Here is a 19,538-nt window from a genome sequence, read left to right on the forward strand (position 1 = left end):
AAAAAAAAAAAAAAAAAAAAAAAAATCCCAAACCAGGAAGATTGACAAGGTCAAATTTCTTTAAATGTTTTGCCTTGTCACTTTTGGGGAGGGGGAGCCAGTGTGTTCTTCACCTGTCTGGTCTCTAACAATAATATCTCCCAGCACAGATGGCTATGCCTGGACCCCCAGCTTTGCCCACGGGAGCTCTCCGGTCCGGTCCAGCCCATCTAAGAGCCCAGAGATGAGATGAGGCTGCCCGGTGAAAGCCAGTTCCCCCAAGCGTGTGGCAGCACAGTGCAGGGGACAGAGTGTGACCCTTGGAGCTTGACAGGCTCACATCCCAGCTGTGTGGTCCATGAGCTTTGTGACAGCAAGTCACTTAGATTCTCTGTGCTTCCTCGTCAATGACAAAATGAGGAAGATAAAACCTACTTTGCTGAGTTATATTGAGTATTAAGCAGAATCGATGAAAAGCACCCAGCCCAGTGCAGGAAACACAGCAGACACTCAATAAATGGTTTTTCTCCTCTCAAACATCTGGAGGGCAGCCAAGGGCAGCAGGGAAAGCAAGCGGCAGGGAGCCTCAAAGGTCTAGCTTCAGGTCCAGATCCTAAACTGCAGGCTCTACATCTTATCAAATGGAAATGATACCAACTTGGGAGGACTGACACGTGCAGGTTCCAGGGAAGCCCTGCACTGGCCAGTCTCATGACTCCTGCTAACCCTTGCCCAGTGCCATCATAGCTGTCTCTACCACCCTCTTCTTAACCCAGAAGCATCCTCCGGTCTCCCAGAAGAAAACCAGCCAGAGTATTTACTGTATCATCGGCTGCCTCCTCCACCCCCTTGGAAGCCACTGTTTGTTTACTGAGGATAGGAGTTCTGTGCCTTCCTCCTTGCAACTGGTATCTTTTCTACCAAGGAAATGAGATATTGTGGTCTCAATCTAAAGCAGAAGTTAAGGTTGGGCACGAGGAAGAATATCCCTGCTGAGGCAACTTATCTGTATAAACCTAACTCTTCCCATGCATCTGTTAAGACATGGACAGTTATCTGCAAGGCTGTGACCCCACTGAGTTTGAAGGTGGGAGATTGGGGCTGGTGACCTTGCAAGCTCCTAGCAAGGCTAGGGACCAGTGGGTCCTTCTAGGACAGACGTTCAGAGACAGCCATGAAGATTCCACAGGGACCTACCAACTCCAGGGCCGCCCGAAACAGTGAGCTAAGCGGGTAGTACAGGAAGTTGAGGCAGGTGGCAGTGTAGAGGTCAGCGTAGCGCATCAGCCGGCTGGAGAAGAGTGTCTGGCGGAAACCGCAGCGGAACAAGCTGCCCACGGTGCTATAGCACAGGTCCAGCTCCCGGGTGACCCTCTGGCCAGAGGGGCAACACACTGAATTGAAATCCCAGCCCACCTAGGCCTGCCCTCGCCTACTCCCTTTCTGGGCAACCCTGGCCTCTCTGGGCCTCTCACCGGGGGACATTGAGGCCTATGCCCCTCTGTAGGGAAGGAGCAGCATGTTGTAGACCCACAGGCTGCACACGTGGCTTTTGGAGGTGGGGCAGCTCCCCACTTTGCCACAGGCCCCACTCCAGCTTTCCATCACAGTTACCTGCCTGGTCCTGGAGATGGACCACCCAGGACTAAACCCACAGCTTAATTTACCTTCTGAGTCCAACAGAGGACTTGGCAATAGCGACACCCCCAGCCCCGCTCCTACTCTCCTGGCAGGCCCCACCCTGCCACTAGGCCCTGTTTCCTTGTCTGCTTTTAGAGCCTAGAGAATGGTCCCAACATTTACTCCCAGGATGACCCCTCTCTGAGCCTCAGTTTCCTCCTCTGTAACATAAAGGTGACAATGCCGGCTCCGTCCACCTCTTAAGGCTGTGGGGAAGATCAAACGGCTGTGCTTTGTAAAAGGCTCTGCAAAGACCCTTTGTGATCGGCTGCAGCTGCGCTTGGGATGACCGAGTGACCTGATTCCCTCCATCTGGCCGGCCCATGGGCACCTCCAGCTTTTTGGTGGTCGGTCAGTAATGCCACGAGGGAACACTGTCTTTTCTTCTCTTTCCCCAGGACCCTGGGCTCACTGGCCCTAAATCGCATTTCCTATCAGAACTGGCTAGTGGGTCAATAAGGGCCCAGCCAGCACGCAGGCACTTCCTAGGCAGGGTGATTGGCGAGGACTGGGGGACTGCCCTTTGGAATGTGGGCCAGCAGAGGGCGCTGGCTGACAAGGCAGGTGGCGCCCAGGCGCGGTTGAGGAGAATCGAGTAACTGGGCCTTTGGCACCAAGGACAAAGCAGGCAGGCAAGCAGTCGGAAGCGAACCCAGCTCCACCCCCCCACTGGGCCTGTCCTTTCCTCCCTCACCACCCAGCTCGCACCTGGATCTCTCTCTTGGTAAAGTTGATGACTTGCAGCTCACAACTGCTCTCATCCATGTGCCTGGTACAAAAATAGCCAGGTGACCCAGGGGAGACCCAGAGCCTCCGAGTGCCAGGACAGTCTCCTTAGACCCCAGCAGGGGTTGGGTGGGGCGACACCGTGCGGACATCCAGTGGGGGTGCCGGGCTGGGTGTGTGCACACGAGCGAGGGCAAGTCCCTGAGTGCTGGACGGGTTCGGAAGAAGGGCCTAGACGTCACAGAGTGTGAGCAGTGCCAAGGGGGTGAGAGGGGTCCCCACATCCAGTTTGCTAGGGAAGCTTAGCCTGAAACACATCTTGTTGTTCTGACAACCTCGCTGCCAGGAAAGGATGTGAGCCACTGCCCCTCCATCCCTCTCCCCGTCCCATCCCACCCCCAGAAAGGCCAGGGTCTCACTGGTATATGTCTGCCAGGTGTGTGTCCGGCCTCTTCAGCTCCTCCAACCTCTCTGAAAAGCCGCAAGGGGTCAGTGGGGGTGAGTGATGGCCCGTGTCACCCACTGGCCCTGCCTGCCTGTGTCTGCCGTGGCCCAGCCGAGGACTTGCACTCCCCTAACTGTGTACATAACATCCCTGGGCCCTTACATGTGGTGAGACTCTGCCCAGACTGAAGCAAGGACAGCATAGGCCACATAGGCCCCATGGGACAGGTGAGGGAGTCAGGCGACTTTAATGAGGTCACACAGCAATGACTCAAACCTAAAGCCTCAGCTCTCAGGACAAACCCCAAATTGCGTGGGCTCACACTACTCCCTGCCCTGGAGGATGACTTCAAGTCATTCCTGGATGGAGGGTGTGTACCTTCCACTCACTGAACCTCCTCGGGGTGGGTGGGGAGGGTGGGGTCAGGTGCAGGAGGAAGGTGACGCCTGCAGAAACACCACAGGAGTCTTGGGTCAGGAGATGTGGATTTGACTCTCAGCTTTGCCCCTACTGGCTGTGTGACTTGGGGCAGGCCGCTTAGCCTCCCTGGGTCTCTGTTTCCTTGTCTGTTTCCTCCCCCAGAAAAAACAGAGCGGCCAGGATTCCTGGTCACAACTACTAACCTCCCACGGGAAAAAGGAGAAGGCAGTGCTGGGGCCTCTCCACAGGTGGCCAGTACCCCTCTAACTGTTCCCGACACCAACAGCTCACCCTTCTCCCAGGCCCAGATGTCCAGCTCCCAGGATTCAGAAACCACCAGGCAAGTCCGCCAGCCCTGCTGCTTCTTGGACTTCAGAATGTCCCCAAAAATGTGGTCCCCAATATACAGGATGTCCTTCCCCTGAACCCCAAGCAGCTCGCACACCATGTCCGATGAGCCTGCCCCACCAAGGGAGGACAGACACCTGTTTGCCCTTCCTGCCTTGGGGCAGGTGACTTGGGTCAGGTGAGGGGCCTGCATTCTTAGTTGAGGGAGGGAGGGTTCCCAAGGAGTGATGGGGCATGGTGGGAGCTGGTACCTCCAGAGTAGACAGCACAGTGCTGGTGCGACCCTGTGTAGGTGCCCACGCGGAGCTTTCCTGAGTCCTGGAGGGGCAGAGGGGTGCCCTGGAGCCAGGAGAACCACATCTTTGGTCTCTAGCTAGAGAGGGTCGCAGGGAGCTAGGAGTGGCAGAGGTAATCATGGGGGTGTGGGAGAAAGGAGGCAGCAGAGGGCGCTGAAGGAGGCCTCAGGTTCCCTGCCTCCAGGGACAGACAGGCCAGCAGAGCTGCCAGCCACAAAAGCAGGTCAAGTCTAAGGGGCAGGAAGGCTGCCCTCCCCAACCATGGTCCATGGGTGCAGGTCGACTGACCTCTGCACCTGCCATTACCATGTTGACCTGCCTCAGGACCACCCCCTCTGCAAAGAAGCGGGGTTTCTGCATGTCCACCACTATCAGGTCGAAGTAGGACCTCCAGGGCCTGACCGAGGCTTCAGCCTGTTGGGGGTGCACACGGGCCGCACACACACAGCCTGGTAAATCTGACCTTGCCACAGCCGGTCACCCACCACAGCCTGCCCTCACCCCACCAACCTCCCAGCTGGATGAGACCTCTCCAGCCCCTGGGAACCAGGTCTAGCTGCCCAGCGTCCCCAGCCAAGCTGGGCACTAGAAAGTGCTCAAAAGGAACTTATGGAGTTGGGTGTCGAACATCATGTGCACCCTCAGGCCAGCCTCCAGATCTCCTCACAGCACAGAGACCCAGGGACAGGTGGCACCAGCATGGCTACCAAGTTAGGGCCCTGCTGCCTACCCAGTGACACCTGGTCATTCCCAATGACCAGGCCCTGTCACTCCCAGCACCCCTCCCTTTGACCTGCCATGCCCTCATCTCACCCATTTTCTGCCGCCCCTCCCCACATAGCTGACTGCCTCCTATCCCCCCCAAAGGCTCCTCCCATGGCCTGGCTGAGGTCACCAGCCTCCCACCCACTGGGGAGCTTCCACTCATGAGAAATGACCACTCACACACTCAGGTCTTCCTCAAAGGGAGGCTGGACGTGGGAGAGACCCTCAGCATTGTGGAGCAGCCTGGCGCCCTGGCCCTTTGCACAGCCCACCCCAGCCATGCGCGCAACGCTCCAACACTCTCCTCACTGATGCTGAACAGGTAGGTGGTGATGGCCTGGCAAGGACAAAGCAGGGTCAGGGCACCAAACTTGGGCCACCACCTGCCTCTGCCCTCACCCACCATCCCCCTGGCACACTGGTGGCCACAGGAGCAAGATGGTGAGAAAGTTGCTCATTCCCCTGAGGCCTTGAAAGGCCAAGAAATGGAGCCCAGGAGACCAGCCCAGTGGTGGGGGTAGGAGGGTCTTTGCTCCCCACCCCCCCACACACCCCTGTTGCTTGCGATGCCTCCGTGTCTCCTGGGGCCAGGAAGGAGGCCGAGGGCCCACCCCTCCATACACATACTCACATCGGTGTAGTTGTAGCTGCTGTTGGTGGCCAGAAACACTTTGCCAGCCTCCTTCATCTTCCCCAGCAGGATGGGGAGGCGTGGCTGGAGCAGAGATAGAGGGACTTGCAGGGGTGGGACTCCCAGAGCCGCCCTGGGATCCCCTCCTCAGGTCTCAGCCTTCTGGGAGCCCACCCCAGCCCAGACAGGTAGGCACCAGGCCCCGTAAAAAGACCCCCAGCACCTGGGGAGCAGAGCTCAGCCTAAACATCAAAGAAAGCCAGGGAAGGGTTGCGGGGGGCAGCCCTGCTGCTTCAGGGGTGATGGCCATGGCCCTGGGTCTGTGGCCACTCACATCCTTCTCCACATATTTCTCGAAGTCCTCCAGGGTCTTCTTGAGACAGCCCTGCAGGAGGGAGCAAAGGGCCGTGTGTGTCTCTCTCTGTGTGTGTGTGTGTGTGTGTGTGTGTGTGTGTGTACCCACCCACATGTCTGTGTACAAGATGAGGAGAGTGGGTGGCTCTGGGAAGCCCAGACCAGACCTCAGTCCTCGGTGGGAAGAGGATGGAAAGTCTACGGGGACAGGAGGCCCGAAGGCTGCCCAGGAGAACCAAGAGCAGGCAGGTCAGGGGTCCGGGGGTCCTGGACCACTCACTCACCGACTGGTGGACATTATTCATGGCATCAGTCACATCCTGGAAGAGGCTTCAGAAGGACATGAAGAGGTTCCCATGCTGATAACTGGTGTCACAGCTGGGGCAGGCCAAGAGGGGAGAGGGGAGGTCAATAAGGGGTCCTGACACGACCTCCAACCCTGAGTCCCACACCAGAGTGACCCCACCAGCCACACTGAGGCCTTCACTAGGCTTATGTCCCAGCCATCCTGGGAAGGGCATCACCCAGGGCTAAGGGTCATCCCTTGGGGGCAGCACCGGTGACAGGGTTGGGGGCCACCTTGCAGTAAAGGCCTTCCCACTGAGCCTTCTGGAACACTTCCAGCCCCTTGGGGAACCCTTGGGGGGGCCCCACTTTGGGATTTGGTCCCTGAGCAGTGACTGTGTCCTACTGGTCAACCTAGGGCTGGACAGGGCATGAGACGCACTTGGTGTAATGGGAGCAGCCGGAGAAGAAGTCCACCAGGCAGGCATAGAGGTAGGTTTCTGGGGCAGACAGGCTGGTCAGTCGTCAGGCCAGGGAGCCAGGCAGTTCCCCACCAGGCCAGACCTGGAACCCTCAGCTCCGGACCTCGGGACCACCTCCCGTGCCCCCAACCCTCCACCCACCAGGCAGGCTGAAGAGCGTGTTGAGGATGTGGAAGCGCTGCAGGTCATCCCTCTGAATGAACTTGTTGGGGTAGAAGCTCCAGATCTCTGCCCTGAGAAGGAGGTAGGCTGGGGGCAGCCAATGCCCCCTCCCCACTGCCTCCTGGAGGGCTGTCCAGGCTCTGGCCATCCCTTCCAACCCCCACCCATCCCTTCTGTGCTGAGCCTCCCCTGTGGGCCTGTGTCCTTCCTCCCTCCCTCCCTCTGTCCTCCCCCATGGTGAGCAGTCCTCCCCTCCTGGCCTGCCACCCTCCCGGCACTCTTTGTCCCTTACTCTGAGAGGAAGGTGAAGCCATGGGCACCCAGCAGCACGTTCCCGTGGGCATCCACCTTCAGCAGGTTCCCATAGAGCGCATTGAACAACAGCCCCCTGTGGATGGGGGTCGGGGGGACCGTGAGTGGGAGTACCAAGGCCGGGTGGCCTCCCACCTGTCCTGAGTCACACACTTGGCGGGGAAGGTGGGGTCGTAGGTGTAGCGCAGGATCTCATGTGGGTATCCAATGCACACTAGGAGCTCCAGCAGCAGCTGGAAGGCCAGGGCCTCATAGGCTGGGGACTTGTAGGCTGCAGAGGCCTGGACAGAGTCAGGGGGTTGGTGCCTGGCTGCTCAACCCCTGCTGCCTCCACTCCCAACACGCTCTGTTCCAGCCCTCTCTACCAGCCAGAGTGTAGTCCATGTCGAAGCCAAAGCAACGAATCTTCCCCAGTGCCAGGCTGCGGTTGACAAAAATCCTGGGGAGAGACAGGAGGATGTTGGCATCAGCCCACCAGCCCCTCAGAATCCAAGACTCAAGGACGGAGTGGGTGGAAACCCAGCAGAGGAGGGCAGAGCACTCCCTGCAGCTGCAGAAAGGATGGAGGAAGTGGGTCAGGCCAAGCCAGCACCCTGCCTGGACCCATGTGTGTCTGAAGGCAAGTGTGAGTGTGCGATGTAAGCGTGTGTGAGCATGTGGGCAAGCGTGCATCTGAGTGCATGTGGGTAATCAGCAGTTTGCTGTCCCGCCGTGCAGGCGTGTTATAGGCATCCAACCCTGTAAGAAAGTATGTGCAGTTGTTGGTGTGAGGGTTGTCACCTTCTGAAATGGGACTCCACTGTCCAAATTCAGAGATGATGTGCTTGTCACAATTGGATAGTACATGTCACTGTGTCCGTGGTGAAGGGGAGAGATGTTTGCGGAGGGAAGGAAGTGAAGGGGACCGCCCGCCGGAGTGTGTGTGGTCAGTTCCCTGATGGGTTGCGGCAGCTATGGAAGTGAGTGCAAGTGTTCTTCTGCATTTTGGGAATCCCCATCGCTGTGTATTTAAAGGAGTCCCTATGTGCTGCTGTGGCGTGTGGGGTGTTTATGGGCCGAGACCCCTGGCCCCCACCCCAGGGGCCCATCTCACCGCTGGTGCCAGTTCTGCTTCGGGCCTTGAGGGGAGTCCAGTCCCTCAGGCTCTCCCCAGTCCACACTGGCCATTGTCACCTAGAGTGAGGAGGAGACAAAGGTCCCTTCCTCAGCCTCCTGCACACTATCAGTGGGGTCCAGCCACTCTCCTCTCCCTCATAAGTTTCAGGCACTGCTGACCCAGGTGGCCCCACCCGGTGCTCCCATCTCCCGCCAGCCCCTTTAAGGGAGGAGTCAGTCAGGACAGGCTCTGGCATCTCATCCTTTTCTCTAGAGCAAAAGCAGCAAGGATCTGGGAAAAGCAATTCATGTCCACTGTGCCTCCCCATTCCTAGGGCTTATGTATCCATGGACCTCAACCGCCTAGAGAGTAGCAGAGAACCCAGAATGAGGCAAACATGGGGATACAAAGGAAGGAGGCTCTGTACTGCACTCATGATAAAAGAAAGAACTCAGTACTCTCGCTTTATGCACAATTCTAACACATTTGGTTATCAAATTTCCCAGCTCAAGGTCATTTAGGCAAGACATTGCTAGAAGCATGCCAAGGGCTATAAGAATTGGGAAAATAACTGGGATCTCAGAATGGGGAGTGGGGGAAAGTACAAAAGAAAGTGTCAAAAAGCAGAGTCACTGGGGTCATTTAGTATAGAGTTCTAAATACTCCCTGAGGGCCCATACACTGGCTCCACAAGGAAGCACTGACTTCCATTTGGAGCTGGTGACCTGGATCATCCAGAAAGACTTAACTGAAGTGACAGGCTCTCTTTTAAAAAGAAAGACAAGCCAGGGCACGGTAGCTCACGCCTGTAATCCCAGCACTTTGGGAGGCCAAGGCAGGTGGATACGTGATCAGGAGATCAAGACCAGCCTGGCCAAGATGGTGAAACCCCGTCTCTACTAAAAATATGAAAAAAAAAAAAATTTAGCCAGGCGCGGTGGCAGATGCCTGTAATCCCCGTCTCTCAGGAGGCTGAGGCAGGAGAATTGCTTGAACCCGTGGGTCGGAGGTTGCAGTGAGCCGAGATTGCTGCACTCCAGCCTGGGCAACAGAGTGAGATCCCATCAAAAAAAAGAGGAGGGGGGAGAAAGGAAAGGAAAGGAAGGGAAGGGAAAGGAAGAAGAGAGAGAGAAAGAAAAGAAAAGAGAAAAGGAAGGAAGGAAGGAAGGAAGGAAGGAAGGAAGGAAGGAAGGAAGGAAGGAAGGAAGGAAGGAAGGAAGGAAGGAAAGAAAGAAAGAAAGGGCCAGGCGCAGTGGCTCACACCTGTAATCCCAGCACTTTGGGAGGTCAAGGCAGGCGGATCACTAGGTCGGGAGTTTGAGACCAGCCTGGCCAGCACAGTGAAACCCCATCTCTACTAAAAATACAAAGATTAGCCAGCCATGGTGGCACATGCTTGTAATCCCAGCTATTCAGGAGGCTGAGGTGGGAGAATCGCTTGAATCCAGGAAGCAGAGTTTGCAATGATCCAAGACCATGCCACCGCACTCCAACCTGGGTGACAGAGCAAGACTCCGTCTCAAAAAACAAAAGACAAGTTTACAGTCAGTTTCAGCACTTTCTCTCCAAAATGACTAAACTAAATGAAGGTGGCACTCTTGAAAAAATAAAAGTTATCTGGAACAACAACAGAAAAACATATCTAGGAATAACTCCTTCCTTGACAGAGCCAGATGAGCATGCACAGCTGTGTGTTGCAGAGCGATGTTTTGCCCAACAACAAACTGCATATGCCACTTAGTCCCATAAGATGACAAGGAGCTGAACAAGTCCTATGGCCTAGTGACCTCATCGCCACCATAATGCAAAGTATCACTCACATGTTTGTGGTGATGCTGGCTAGAAGAAATAGGCTGTACCCTGCAGCCGAGGTGTGTAGTAGGCTGTACCACCTAGGTTTGTGTAAGTGCACTCTATGACATTGCACAATGGTGAAATCGACTAACGACACGTTTTTCAGAACATATCCCTGTGGTCAAGCACCACATGACTGCATTAGGATGGTAAGGCAAGGATATGGAGGCTGTAGGATATGTGTTTCCTCATCAGATGGTGGGATGGAGGATGGATGGAGAGATGGGTGGATGCACGAATCAGTGAATGGACAGACAGACAGTTGGGTGGGTAGATTCATGGATAGACGGACCGATGGTTAGCAGACTCTATACAGCCTGCTCTATACAGGAAGGTGTCGGGGGGAACTGAGCTTCAGAAATCAGGAGGCTGTCTAGAGTTCCTTCCACCCATTACTCCACGCGCTCTGCTCATCTCATGGGAGCCCTTTAAGCCCCTTTTCCACATTGCCTTGTTCCTCTCTAGGTCAGAAAAGAGAAGGAGGCGTAATATCTGGTTAGAAGTCTCTAGGAGTTGCTCAGCCCTTCCACTGGGAGGCATCATGGCAGCTGTACAAAACCTGCCTTTCCTATAGCTGAACTTAGACTCTGTCTTGAAGTCTCTGCACCTGAGGGTGATGAAGCCATCCAGCAATGTTCAGGTACGATTCATCACTTCAGTGGCTTCTCGGGTCCCTTCTCCAGGTACCTCTTCTGGGGCTGACTCAACAATGTGAGACTTACCCCCAGCCACATTGGTAATTGGAAAGGGCTTCACTTCCTGCAGGGTCCTAGGTCCACACATTGCTGTCTGTTGAGGTAGCCGCATCCCTGTTGAGTCTTTGGCTGGCATGGTCTCTGCTACCTTCTTTGGCATGGTCTCTGCTACCATCTTAGGATACGGCTGCTTGTCCAGACCACAGAGTCCTTAGGCTAACCACATGTACAGTCAGAGAGGACTGAAGGCTGCCACAGTCCCCACTTGATCCTGATCCCTGAGCCAATGCTAAGGCACCCCTGTGAGGCTTGATGCACTGGGAACCTCTTCAAGAAAAGACTTGCCACCATAACAATAAGCAAATGGCTGCCCTGTTTTTACTGTGTGCCAAGCCTCCTAACAGCCCCACGTGACAGGCCAGCTGTTCACTGGATTCATGAAGGATCAAACTGAGGCACAGAAGGGTTAAGCAACTCGCCTACACTTACCAGGCTGATAAATGGCAGCGTGGGACTGAGCCCAGGCAGCTGGGTGCCAGCATCTGTATTCTTAATCAGTAGGCAAAACCGCCTCTGCCCATGGCCCCTCACAAAAGTCCCTTGACTTTTCAATGTCATTAAAGACAAAGAAGGGCGGAGGAAATGTTCCAGATTACAGAAGGCTAAAGAGCCACGGTGAATGAACGCAATATTCAAGCCTACGCAGAATCCTGTACTGCAGGCACATAGAGTGCCAAGGACATGATGGGGTCAACAAATAAGATTGCAGTGTGTGTGGTGGGTTAGATGAAAGTCCTGTCTCAATATAAACTTGTGACATTGATGACTATACCGTGGTAATGTAAGAAAATATCCCTATTCCTGGGAAATATTCATTAAAGAATTTAGGATAAAGCTCATGATGAGCGTCACTTACCTTCAAGTGTTCAGGAAAAATAATTGTCTGTATACACATACAGACAGACAAACACATACATGCATACATACACACAGGTACATACATATACATACACACACATACATATGTACATACATACCCATGTGTGTTCATATAGAACAGGGACAACAAAGCAAATAGAGTAAAATGTTAGCAACAGGTACATCTTGGTAAAGGCTGTAAGGATATTCTCTGTACTATTTTTTTACTTTTACAATTTTTCATACACTTGAAATTACTTACAAATTTCAAAATGTCTTAAAAAGATGGTCTATGTTCCAAGACCCCTTTTCCAGCCTCCTTATTGCTGTCCTGAAGTTCTTCCCATTCCTCCCACCTTCTTCTGAGCCCCCAGCTTGGCAGCTCTCCTTTATTACAGGGAGGTGGAAACAGGACCAACCCAGCCAGCATTCCTCTTGATTCTCCTACCTAGACTGTATCCATTTAAAAAGTGTTGCCCGGCACGGTGACTCACGTCTACAATCCCAGTGAGTCAGGAGGCCAAGGCAGGAGAATCAGTAGAGGCCAGAAGCTCAAGACCAGCCCGGACACCATAATAAGACCCATTTCTTTAAAAATGTCAAAAAATTAGCCATGGTGGCACACATCTGCAGTCCCAGCTATTCAGGAGGCTGAGTGGGGAGGATCTCTTATGCCTAGGAGGTGGAGGCTGCAGTGAGCCATGATCGCACCACTGCACTCCAGTCAGGGCAACAGAGTGAGACCCACTCCCTTAAAAAAGAAAAAAAAGTGTCAAGGCCCAGCAGGCTTTGTTCACCACTACTGCCTGCACTCAAAGAGGTCACCAGAACCGGGGTGCATGGTGGGGCAGGGACCAAGTGCAGGGTGTGGCTGTCTCCCCTCACCTTCTGTAAGAGGTCCCCACAGTGCATCCACCACAGCTTTAAGCGGTGTGGAACCTGTGACCAGGGAATGGGGCAACTTCCATTCTCCTGAGCTTGGAGAAACCATCTTGAGGTGACCAGAAACCTCCTTCCATACAGGGCCTTCCTCACACAGGTGCAGCTGGTACAGGGGATTGACGCAGAGACCCAACCACCATGCCAGGGAGTCTTTTTAACAGAGGAGAGTCTTGGACGAGGTGTTAAAGAAAATGTAGGATTTTTATTAGTTTAGAAGAGAAAGGAATTTCACACAGCCAGCAAGGAGCCAAGTGCTGGGAGGCAGAAAGAAAATGAGCCACAGGGGGCAGCAAAGGATGGGACTTGCCCTGAGGGCAATGGCCTTGGAGCCCTGCTAGAGTTCCCAGGTGTCTGCTCCCCTCTGATGTGGCCACACTGCTAAAAGGCATGTTCTAGGGTGGCTGGGGAAGGACTTTGACCAGTCTCTGACCAAAGGGTGGTCTCCACTGGCTGGATGGGTCTGAGAATGAGTCGGAGACATGGGGCACCATGGTCCAGATTCAATTCTGCCTTACCCAGGGCAAATGCTGGCCCCTTTTTCTGTTCGGGGTCATGGAGGGAGAGATTTAGGGTGAGAGATTAGGAAATTTCCAAAAACCTGTCTCTCCTTCCATCAAAACAATGAACATTGCCAGGAGTTTGTGATGTGTGTGTAAGTCCATCTGTGAATGGGGGATGTGTGTGAGTGTGGGTGTGTGTGCACAGGTGAGCAGGTGCACGCATATGCATGAGTGTGGGTGTCAGCGTGTGTGATTGCCTGCGTGCATGTGTGAGCGTGGGTGGGTGGGTAACAGGGTGCACCTATGTGACCTGGGGGGTATGCTGGGACCAGGGCTGGGCAGAGGGCATGGCAGACACTGACCCTGAGCTCGGGCTGGAGCCCTTGGAGCCTGCAGTTTCAGGGATAGGTGGAAAGGAGGTGGGGACAGGAAGGTCACTATACAGCCCAGAGAAAGCAGGGGAGACCAGGAGCCAAGTGTTCCCCCAAGTGCCATCAGTGCAAGGTTCTTGGGACTCCTCTTTAACGTGAAACCGACCCCTGAGGGAGTGAAGCCTTATTTACTCCTAAATTGGAACACCAAGGGGGTCCTCATCTCAGCAGCTGTGCAGTCCTGACAGGTTGTGTCTCCCCAGGGAAGCATCTGAGAATGGTGGAGGTGGAGGGCGCCGGAGGCTCAGGAGATAGCTGTGTCCTCTCCTGGAGGAACATGTCAGGGAGGGTGCTGGAGGCCTCCTAGTCCAGCAGCAGAGGGCAGGGAGCTGCAGGAGAGCCCCGAGGCAAGATCTGGGGTGGAAAGAAAGGCATCCAAGGCCACGGCAAACCTGCTCAGCTCCCACTGAGGTTCAGCCAGGGGAGGCTGAGAGCCAAAGCTGGGGCACCTCTCCCACAGAGAGCCACGGCCCCTCCCTGCAACCTTCAGAGTCGGAAGGGGCGAGTATCTACACAGCAGGATGTGGGCAAGATGAGGAGGGGCCAGGGCAGAGTTCAGAGGCAAAGGGAAGCTGGTGGGAGTCTGAGATCTGTGTATTCCAGGCATCTCCTATTCATAAATCATCCTAGTCAGATAACATGCATTGATTACGCATTTGCCTCCCACCACGCCCGCGCTGGAAGCTGAGTTCAAAACTATGAGTAAGATGTGTCAATTGTCCTTTAGGGAGTTCACAGTACAGGAGGAGACAGACAACACGTGTTACTAGGAAACAGTGAAAAGATGAGCCCATGTCCTTGAGCACCCGGGGGATAAGGGAGAGCTTTCTGGAGAAGGAAGCCTTAAAGGATAAGCCACCAGGCAAGGACAGGTGGAGCCACACTCATGCAAGGGTGTCCACGAATGGTGCTGAGCGACAGCCTGGCCAGTGGGCAGGAATCGCAAGCAGACAGGCCTGGCTGGAGGGGGGACACATGACTGGGAATGCAGCAGAAGGGCATGAGGGGTGAACTGGGGCATGCCACAGTGGCTCTCCAGGGACTTTATCTTGTCGGCGACAGATCATATGTGGAAAGCGGCAAGAGGAAGAGTGACCTGGTCCCCTGTGCAAGAAGGGTCCATCTCCCTGGCCCCGGATCGAGGGGCAGAGGCCAGTTTGGAGACAGTTGCAGTGAGTAGGGCAAGGAATGCTGAGCCTGAATCAGACCTCGGTGGGTGTGATGCTAGGAGGGGAAAGGTTGGAGAAAATTTGGGAGAAAATCCCCTTTGGCTTGCAGAGTGATTTGTGATGAGGGAGAGGGAGAGGAAGCCCATTTGTCTGTGGATGAAGTCTGGGCTGGGATCAGGTTTATAAGTTTGGATGGGAAGGGGTGCCAGAAACTGGGAAGCTGTCCAGAGCTCAAGTTCAAGCAATCATCCTCCAGAGGGGACTGTCACAATGTTGTAAGGAGAATAATTCATCAAGCCAGAGTTCTGGGAGCAGTAGTGGGCACACGGAAGGGGCGTGGAGGGGAAGGAGATGCCACTCACGTGGGACTCGAGAGAAGTGACACTGAGAGGGCAAGTTCAGCTCCTACTAGAATGTTCCATTACAGACATGGGGCTTTGGGCATAAAATATGGAAGCAGGACATCAACAGGAGAGTTGTATTTCACCAAAAACCTGGCCTTTGTAGGGGACCGGGGTGAAGGCAGTTCCAGGAGAAGCTGATGCCCACTCTCTTTTGAAAATGAACAGGAGCCCCTAGGCAGACCACAAGAAGAATTCTTAGCAGAGCAACAGTGGGTGTGAAAGGGAGAAGGGCTGTGACCCGCCCACAACCAGTGTCAGGGACCCATAGGAGATGGGAGAGGAGAGCAAGGCCAGATCGGGAAGGCTCCTGTGTTCCACTAAAGAGCTTGACCTTGATCCTGTAGGTGGTGGGGAGCCAGGCAGCATCTTGAGCACGATGAGGGTGTGCTCCACCAGGTTTCTAAAGCTGCCCCTGGTGTCAGCTCAAGGAGGCACTGGAAGCTCAGATAAAGCAGAGCTGCTGAGAAGTCACTGCAGTAGCCCAGGAAGGCACTGTTGAGAGCCTGAATTAATCGGAAATAGAGAAGGGAGGACAGGCCAGAGACCCACTACGTTAATCAGGACTTGAGAACTGATGAACCGTAGGGGATCTTGGTGAAGGAAGAGGCTTAGATTCTAAGGAGCCAGAGGAGTATGGAGTCACCCACCCAGAGATGCCAGAAGGAAGGGGGCTTGTCAGGAGGGTGAACGGCCCCATTCATGAGCTGGGGAGGCCTGGGCTGAGGCATACTTGGGAGTTCCAGGTCTACAATTCCTAATCTGAACCCATTAGGGCCAGATATATTCAGATTCAATATTTTCTTTTCTTTTTCTTTTTTTCTTTTTTTTTCTTTTTTTTTTTTTGAGATGGGGTTTTGCTCTTGTTGCCCAGGTTGGAGTATAATGGCATGATCACAGCTCACTGCATCCTCCGCCTCCCTGGTTCAAGCGATTCTCCTGCCTCAACCTCCCAAGTAGCTGGGATTACAGGTGCCCGCCACCATGCTTGGCTAATTTTTTTGTATTTTTAGTAGAAACGGGGTTTCCTCGTGTTGGTTAGGCTGGTCTTGAACTCCTGACCTCAGGTCATCTGCCCGCCTTGGCCTTCCAAAGTGCTGGGATTACAGGCATGAACCACCATCCTCAACCTCAATATTTTCCTTTTAAGATAAAAGTGTTTTTTAGAGACGGGGGTCTCACTATGTTGCTCAGGCTGGTCTGGAACTTCTGGACTCAAGCAATACACTAGTCTCAGCCTCTACCTGGGATTACAGGCACAAGCCACCATGCCTAGCTAGATTTAATATTTTCTGGAGGTAAGAAGGTAAAACATAATTCCCTCTATATATGCATGATCACACCCTTGCTGGGATCTGGGGCAGCAGCCCATAGTCAAACACGTTGACATTCCTGCAGCCAACATATGAATATTCATTCACACGAAGTGGCTACATAGGGACAGCAAATAACCTCCTATTAGGGCCTATCAAGGTTTTCCACCAAATGAGTTTGGAAAATCCCCTAGGTTTTTGGACCTAGGGATCAAGGATGAGAGATGTTGCATCAGCATCTATGGCAGCTAAAGATCCAGCATGAGAACCCTTGGAGAGGGACAGAAAGAGAGGCAAGAACAGAGCCCCGGGAACAACCAGGTGGGATGGAGACAGGAGAGGACCCAGCAGAGGAGGCTGAGAGGAAGCAGGCAGAGGAGGGGAAGAGGAGGAGGAGAAAGGTTGACCCAAGCCCTTGGAGCAGGCACAGTGCTGCAGAAAGGCAGAGGGAGAGAAGGCCCAAATGCCCCCTGCACCATTCATTAGGTCAGGGGAGGCCTCGGCCGGCCAGTGGGATGTCAGTGGTGAGATAGGGCAGGAATCAGGAGGGAGAGGAGGGTGCAGATGTGGGAACAGCCTGTGAAAGACACCCCATGCATGAGTCTTAGCCAAGAAAGAAATGAATCAGGGCAGTAGCCAGACTGATGAGCAAGAAACCCAGCAGGGTTGCAGGACTGGAGTCTCAATGAGCAGCAAATAGGCCACAGGAAGGAAAGTGGGTTAAAAGACAATGGCGTGGGACAGGCGCGGTGGCTTACACCTATAATCCCAGCACTTTGGGAGGTTGAGGCAGGTGGATCACTTGAGGTCAGGAGTTTGAGACCAGCCTGGCCAACATGGTGAAAACCTGACTACCAAAAATACAAAAATTAGCCGGGTGTGGTGGCACACGCCTGTAGTCCCAGCTATTCAGGAGGCTGAGGCAGAAGAATAGTTTGAACCCAGGCAGTGGAGGTTGCATTGAGCCGAGATCCTGCCACTGCACTCCAGCCTGGGTGACAGAGTGAGACACCATCCCAAAACAAATAAGCAAAAAAAGACAATGGTGTGTGTCCACCAAAAGATGTATGCAAAATGCCATGTCATCTTTATCCATCATCGCTGCACCCTGAAAACAACCCAGATATCCAACAGTTCCAGAATGGGTAAATAAATGGTGAAGTGTTGACCCAGTGGAATCAGCGATAAAGAAAAACCAACCATGCTACTCACAATAACATGGATGAATCTTACAGATCCAATAGTGGGCATAGGAGTTCATGTACATCACTGTGTGTACCTCCTACCTGAATTTAAAACCATTAAAGATGATAAAATGTAAGGTTTTGGATGTGGAGCAGCCTGGGAGATGACAAGGTCCAAGGTGTCACCAGCAGTTCACACGGGTTATTGTAAAACAGCTATGGAAGACTATTTTTGAACGTGGATGATGCTGTACTATTTTTTCACAGACTCTGTCCTATGAGGCTGCCAGTCCCAGCTGCCCCTTCTCCACCTGTCCCCAGTTCTGCTCCCTGACTCCTTTGCAGCTTCCCCCGTGGACACCGGACCCTGAACTTTCACTCGCTCACTCACACTCAGACACGCACACCACACCGCACAGCACCCCACACGGCACACGGCACACCGTCACAAGGGCCAGACTTGGATAAAGATGTGAGTGAAACAGCACGTGGGGAAGCAGACCAGGAGGTCTATACTGAAGGCTTTCCTATTGAGTCAAGCTGCTTATGCCAAGCTCCTTCTCCCCTTGGGATGAGCTCCTTCCCAGACAGCTCTTCCAGCTGTCACACCAGCTTGACTTCTGAGAATTCTCCCTCTCCTCTGTCCACACACCAGTCACTCCAGAGCCTGAATGCATGTGACACAGGACATACGGGGAAGGCCATAGGAAACAATGACTGGTAGCTGCCTGCAACCACAGCTATTGTTCATTAATGAATTAATGAATTCTCATCATCCCAAAATTGTTAAAATGTTCCCAAGTCTTCATTTTCTCTTCAATAAGATATGTCTGAATTTATTTATTTATTTATTTTTATTTTTTTATTTTTTTTTTTGAGTCAGAATCTCACTCTGTCGCCCAGACTGTAGTGCAGTGGCACGATCTCGGCTCACTGCCACCTCTGCCTCCTGGGTTCAAGCGATTCTCCTGCCTTAGCCTTCCAAGTAGCTGAGATTACAGGTGCATGCCACCACACCCAGCTAATTTTTGTATTTTTTAGTAGAGACGGGGTTTTACCAAGTTGGCCAGGCTGGTCTCGAACTCCTTACCTCAAGTGATCCACCCGCCTTAACCTCCCAAAGTGCTGGGATTATAGGCAGAAGCCACTGTGTCTGGCCGTCTGAATTGATTCTTAAAGAAAATAGGTTGGAGAGGCCTGAGAGTGGCAGCTCTGTCGGAGTGACAGTTCACAGAAGTCTCAGATTCACACTCAGCAGGCAGAAGCAGTGCCTGTCTGTGAGAAGCTGAGAGTTCCCTTGGAGGGCGGCTCCTGGAGGGTTCTGGGCAGCACAAGCTAAGCCCTGTGCAGAGATTCTAGGTCGGCAGGAGAGTGACCTAATTAAACACACAGGCTTGTTCTTAGACAAGGAGCCCCAGTTAAGGCCCCTGGGTAACCACAGCACAGAGGCACAGCCCTAGAGCTGACCGGAATAATTCTCATTTTTAAGTAGCAGCCACTTTTTTTTTTTTAATTATAAAAGTAGTACACAGTCATCATAGAATGTTTAGAAAATATAGAAAGTACAGGATACGAAATGCTATCTACTAGAAATAACCGCTATTTTTGCTTATTTCCTTCCTGGTCTTCTTTTTATACATATTTACATATTTGACGACTGAGGGGAAATGCTTATTCACAAGTGTAAGTGAAAAACTATATAAAATTATAAACTGCACAATCCCAAATTTGTTCTGCAAATTAGGATGGTCATACATACACAGTTCTGTGTCCTGTTTATTTCATTCAGTATTCAAGATCAACATCTCCTTTAAGTCATTAAATATTCAGCAACTTGATTTTTAATGGTTTCAGAATGTCCATCATATAGAATAGTGTATACATTCTTCCCCTGTAATGGGGCATTTAGTGGCTTCCAATTTTTCAAATAACTCTTTCATGAGCCTCCCTGTATATCTTTAATTATTATCTTGAGCTAGATTTCTAGAAGCGAAAACTCTTGTTTTGCATTGCCAGATGGCTTCCTGAAAATCCCCAGCCATTGGCACTTCCACGTAATATAGAAAGTATAGAAAAGTGACTAAGTATGGGACATCTTGGTTCCTGTAATAACAACCTGAGGTTCCTTTTTTTTTTTTTTTTTTTTTTTT

At 52.8% G+C, this 19,538-nt stretch overlaps 1 protein-coding gene across 1 annotated transcript in view; it reads right to left on the reverse strand.

Annotated features, from left to right (window-relative positions):
• Nucleotides 1-19,538, reverse strand: part of NT5DC4 (5'-nucleotidase domain containing 4) — a 55,011-nt gene that overhangs the window by 2,416 nt on the left and 33,057 nt on the right. Inside the window, 16 exon segments of the mRNA XM_017891472.1 lie at nt 2,368-2,428; nt 2,805-2,856; nt 3,542-3,709; nt 3,850-3,916; nt 4,201-4,308; nt 4,958-4,996; nt 5,291-5,374; nt 5,625-5,675; nt 5,929-6,022; nt 6,372-6,429; nt 6,553-6,644; nt 6,866-6,961; nt 7,039-7,156; nt 7,251-7,324; nt 7,596-7,684; nt 10,523-10,717. Of these exon segments, the coding sequence (XP_017746961.1) occupies nt 2,368-2,428; nt 2,805-2,856; nt 3,542-3,709; nt 3,850-3,916; nt 4,201-4,308; nt 4,958-4,996; nt 5,291-5,374; nt 5,625-5,675; nt 5,929-6,022; nt 6,372-6,429; nt 6,553-6,644; nt 6,866-6,961; nt 7,039-7,156; nt 7,251-7,324; nt 7,596-7,684; nt 10,523-10,717 (1,446 nt within the window).

The sequence above is a fragment of the Rhinopithecus bieti genome, unplaced genomic scaffold (assembly GCF_001698545.2).
Source record: "Rhinopithecus bieti isolate Rb0 unplaced genomic scaffold, ASM169854v2 scaffold_20362, whole genome shotgun sequence".
NCBI classification, from domain to species: domain Eukaryota; kingdom Metazoa; phylum Chordata; class Mammalia; order Primates; family Cercopithecidae; genus Rhinopithecus; species Rhinopithecus bieti.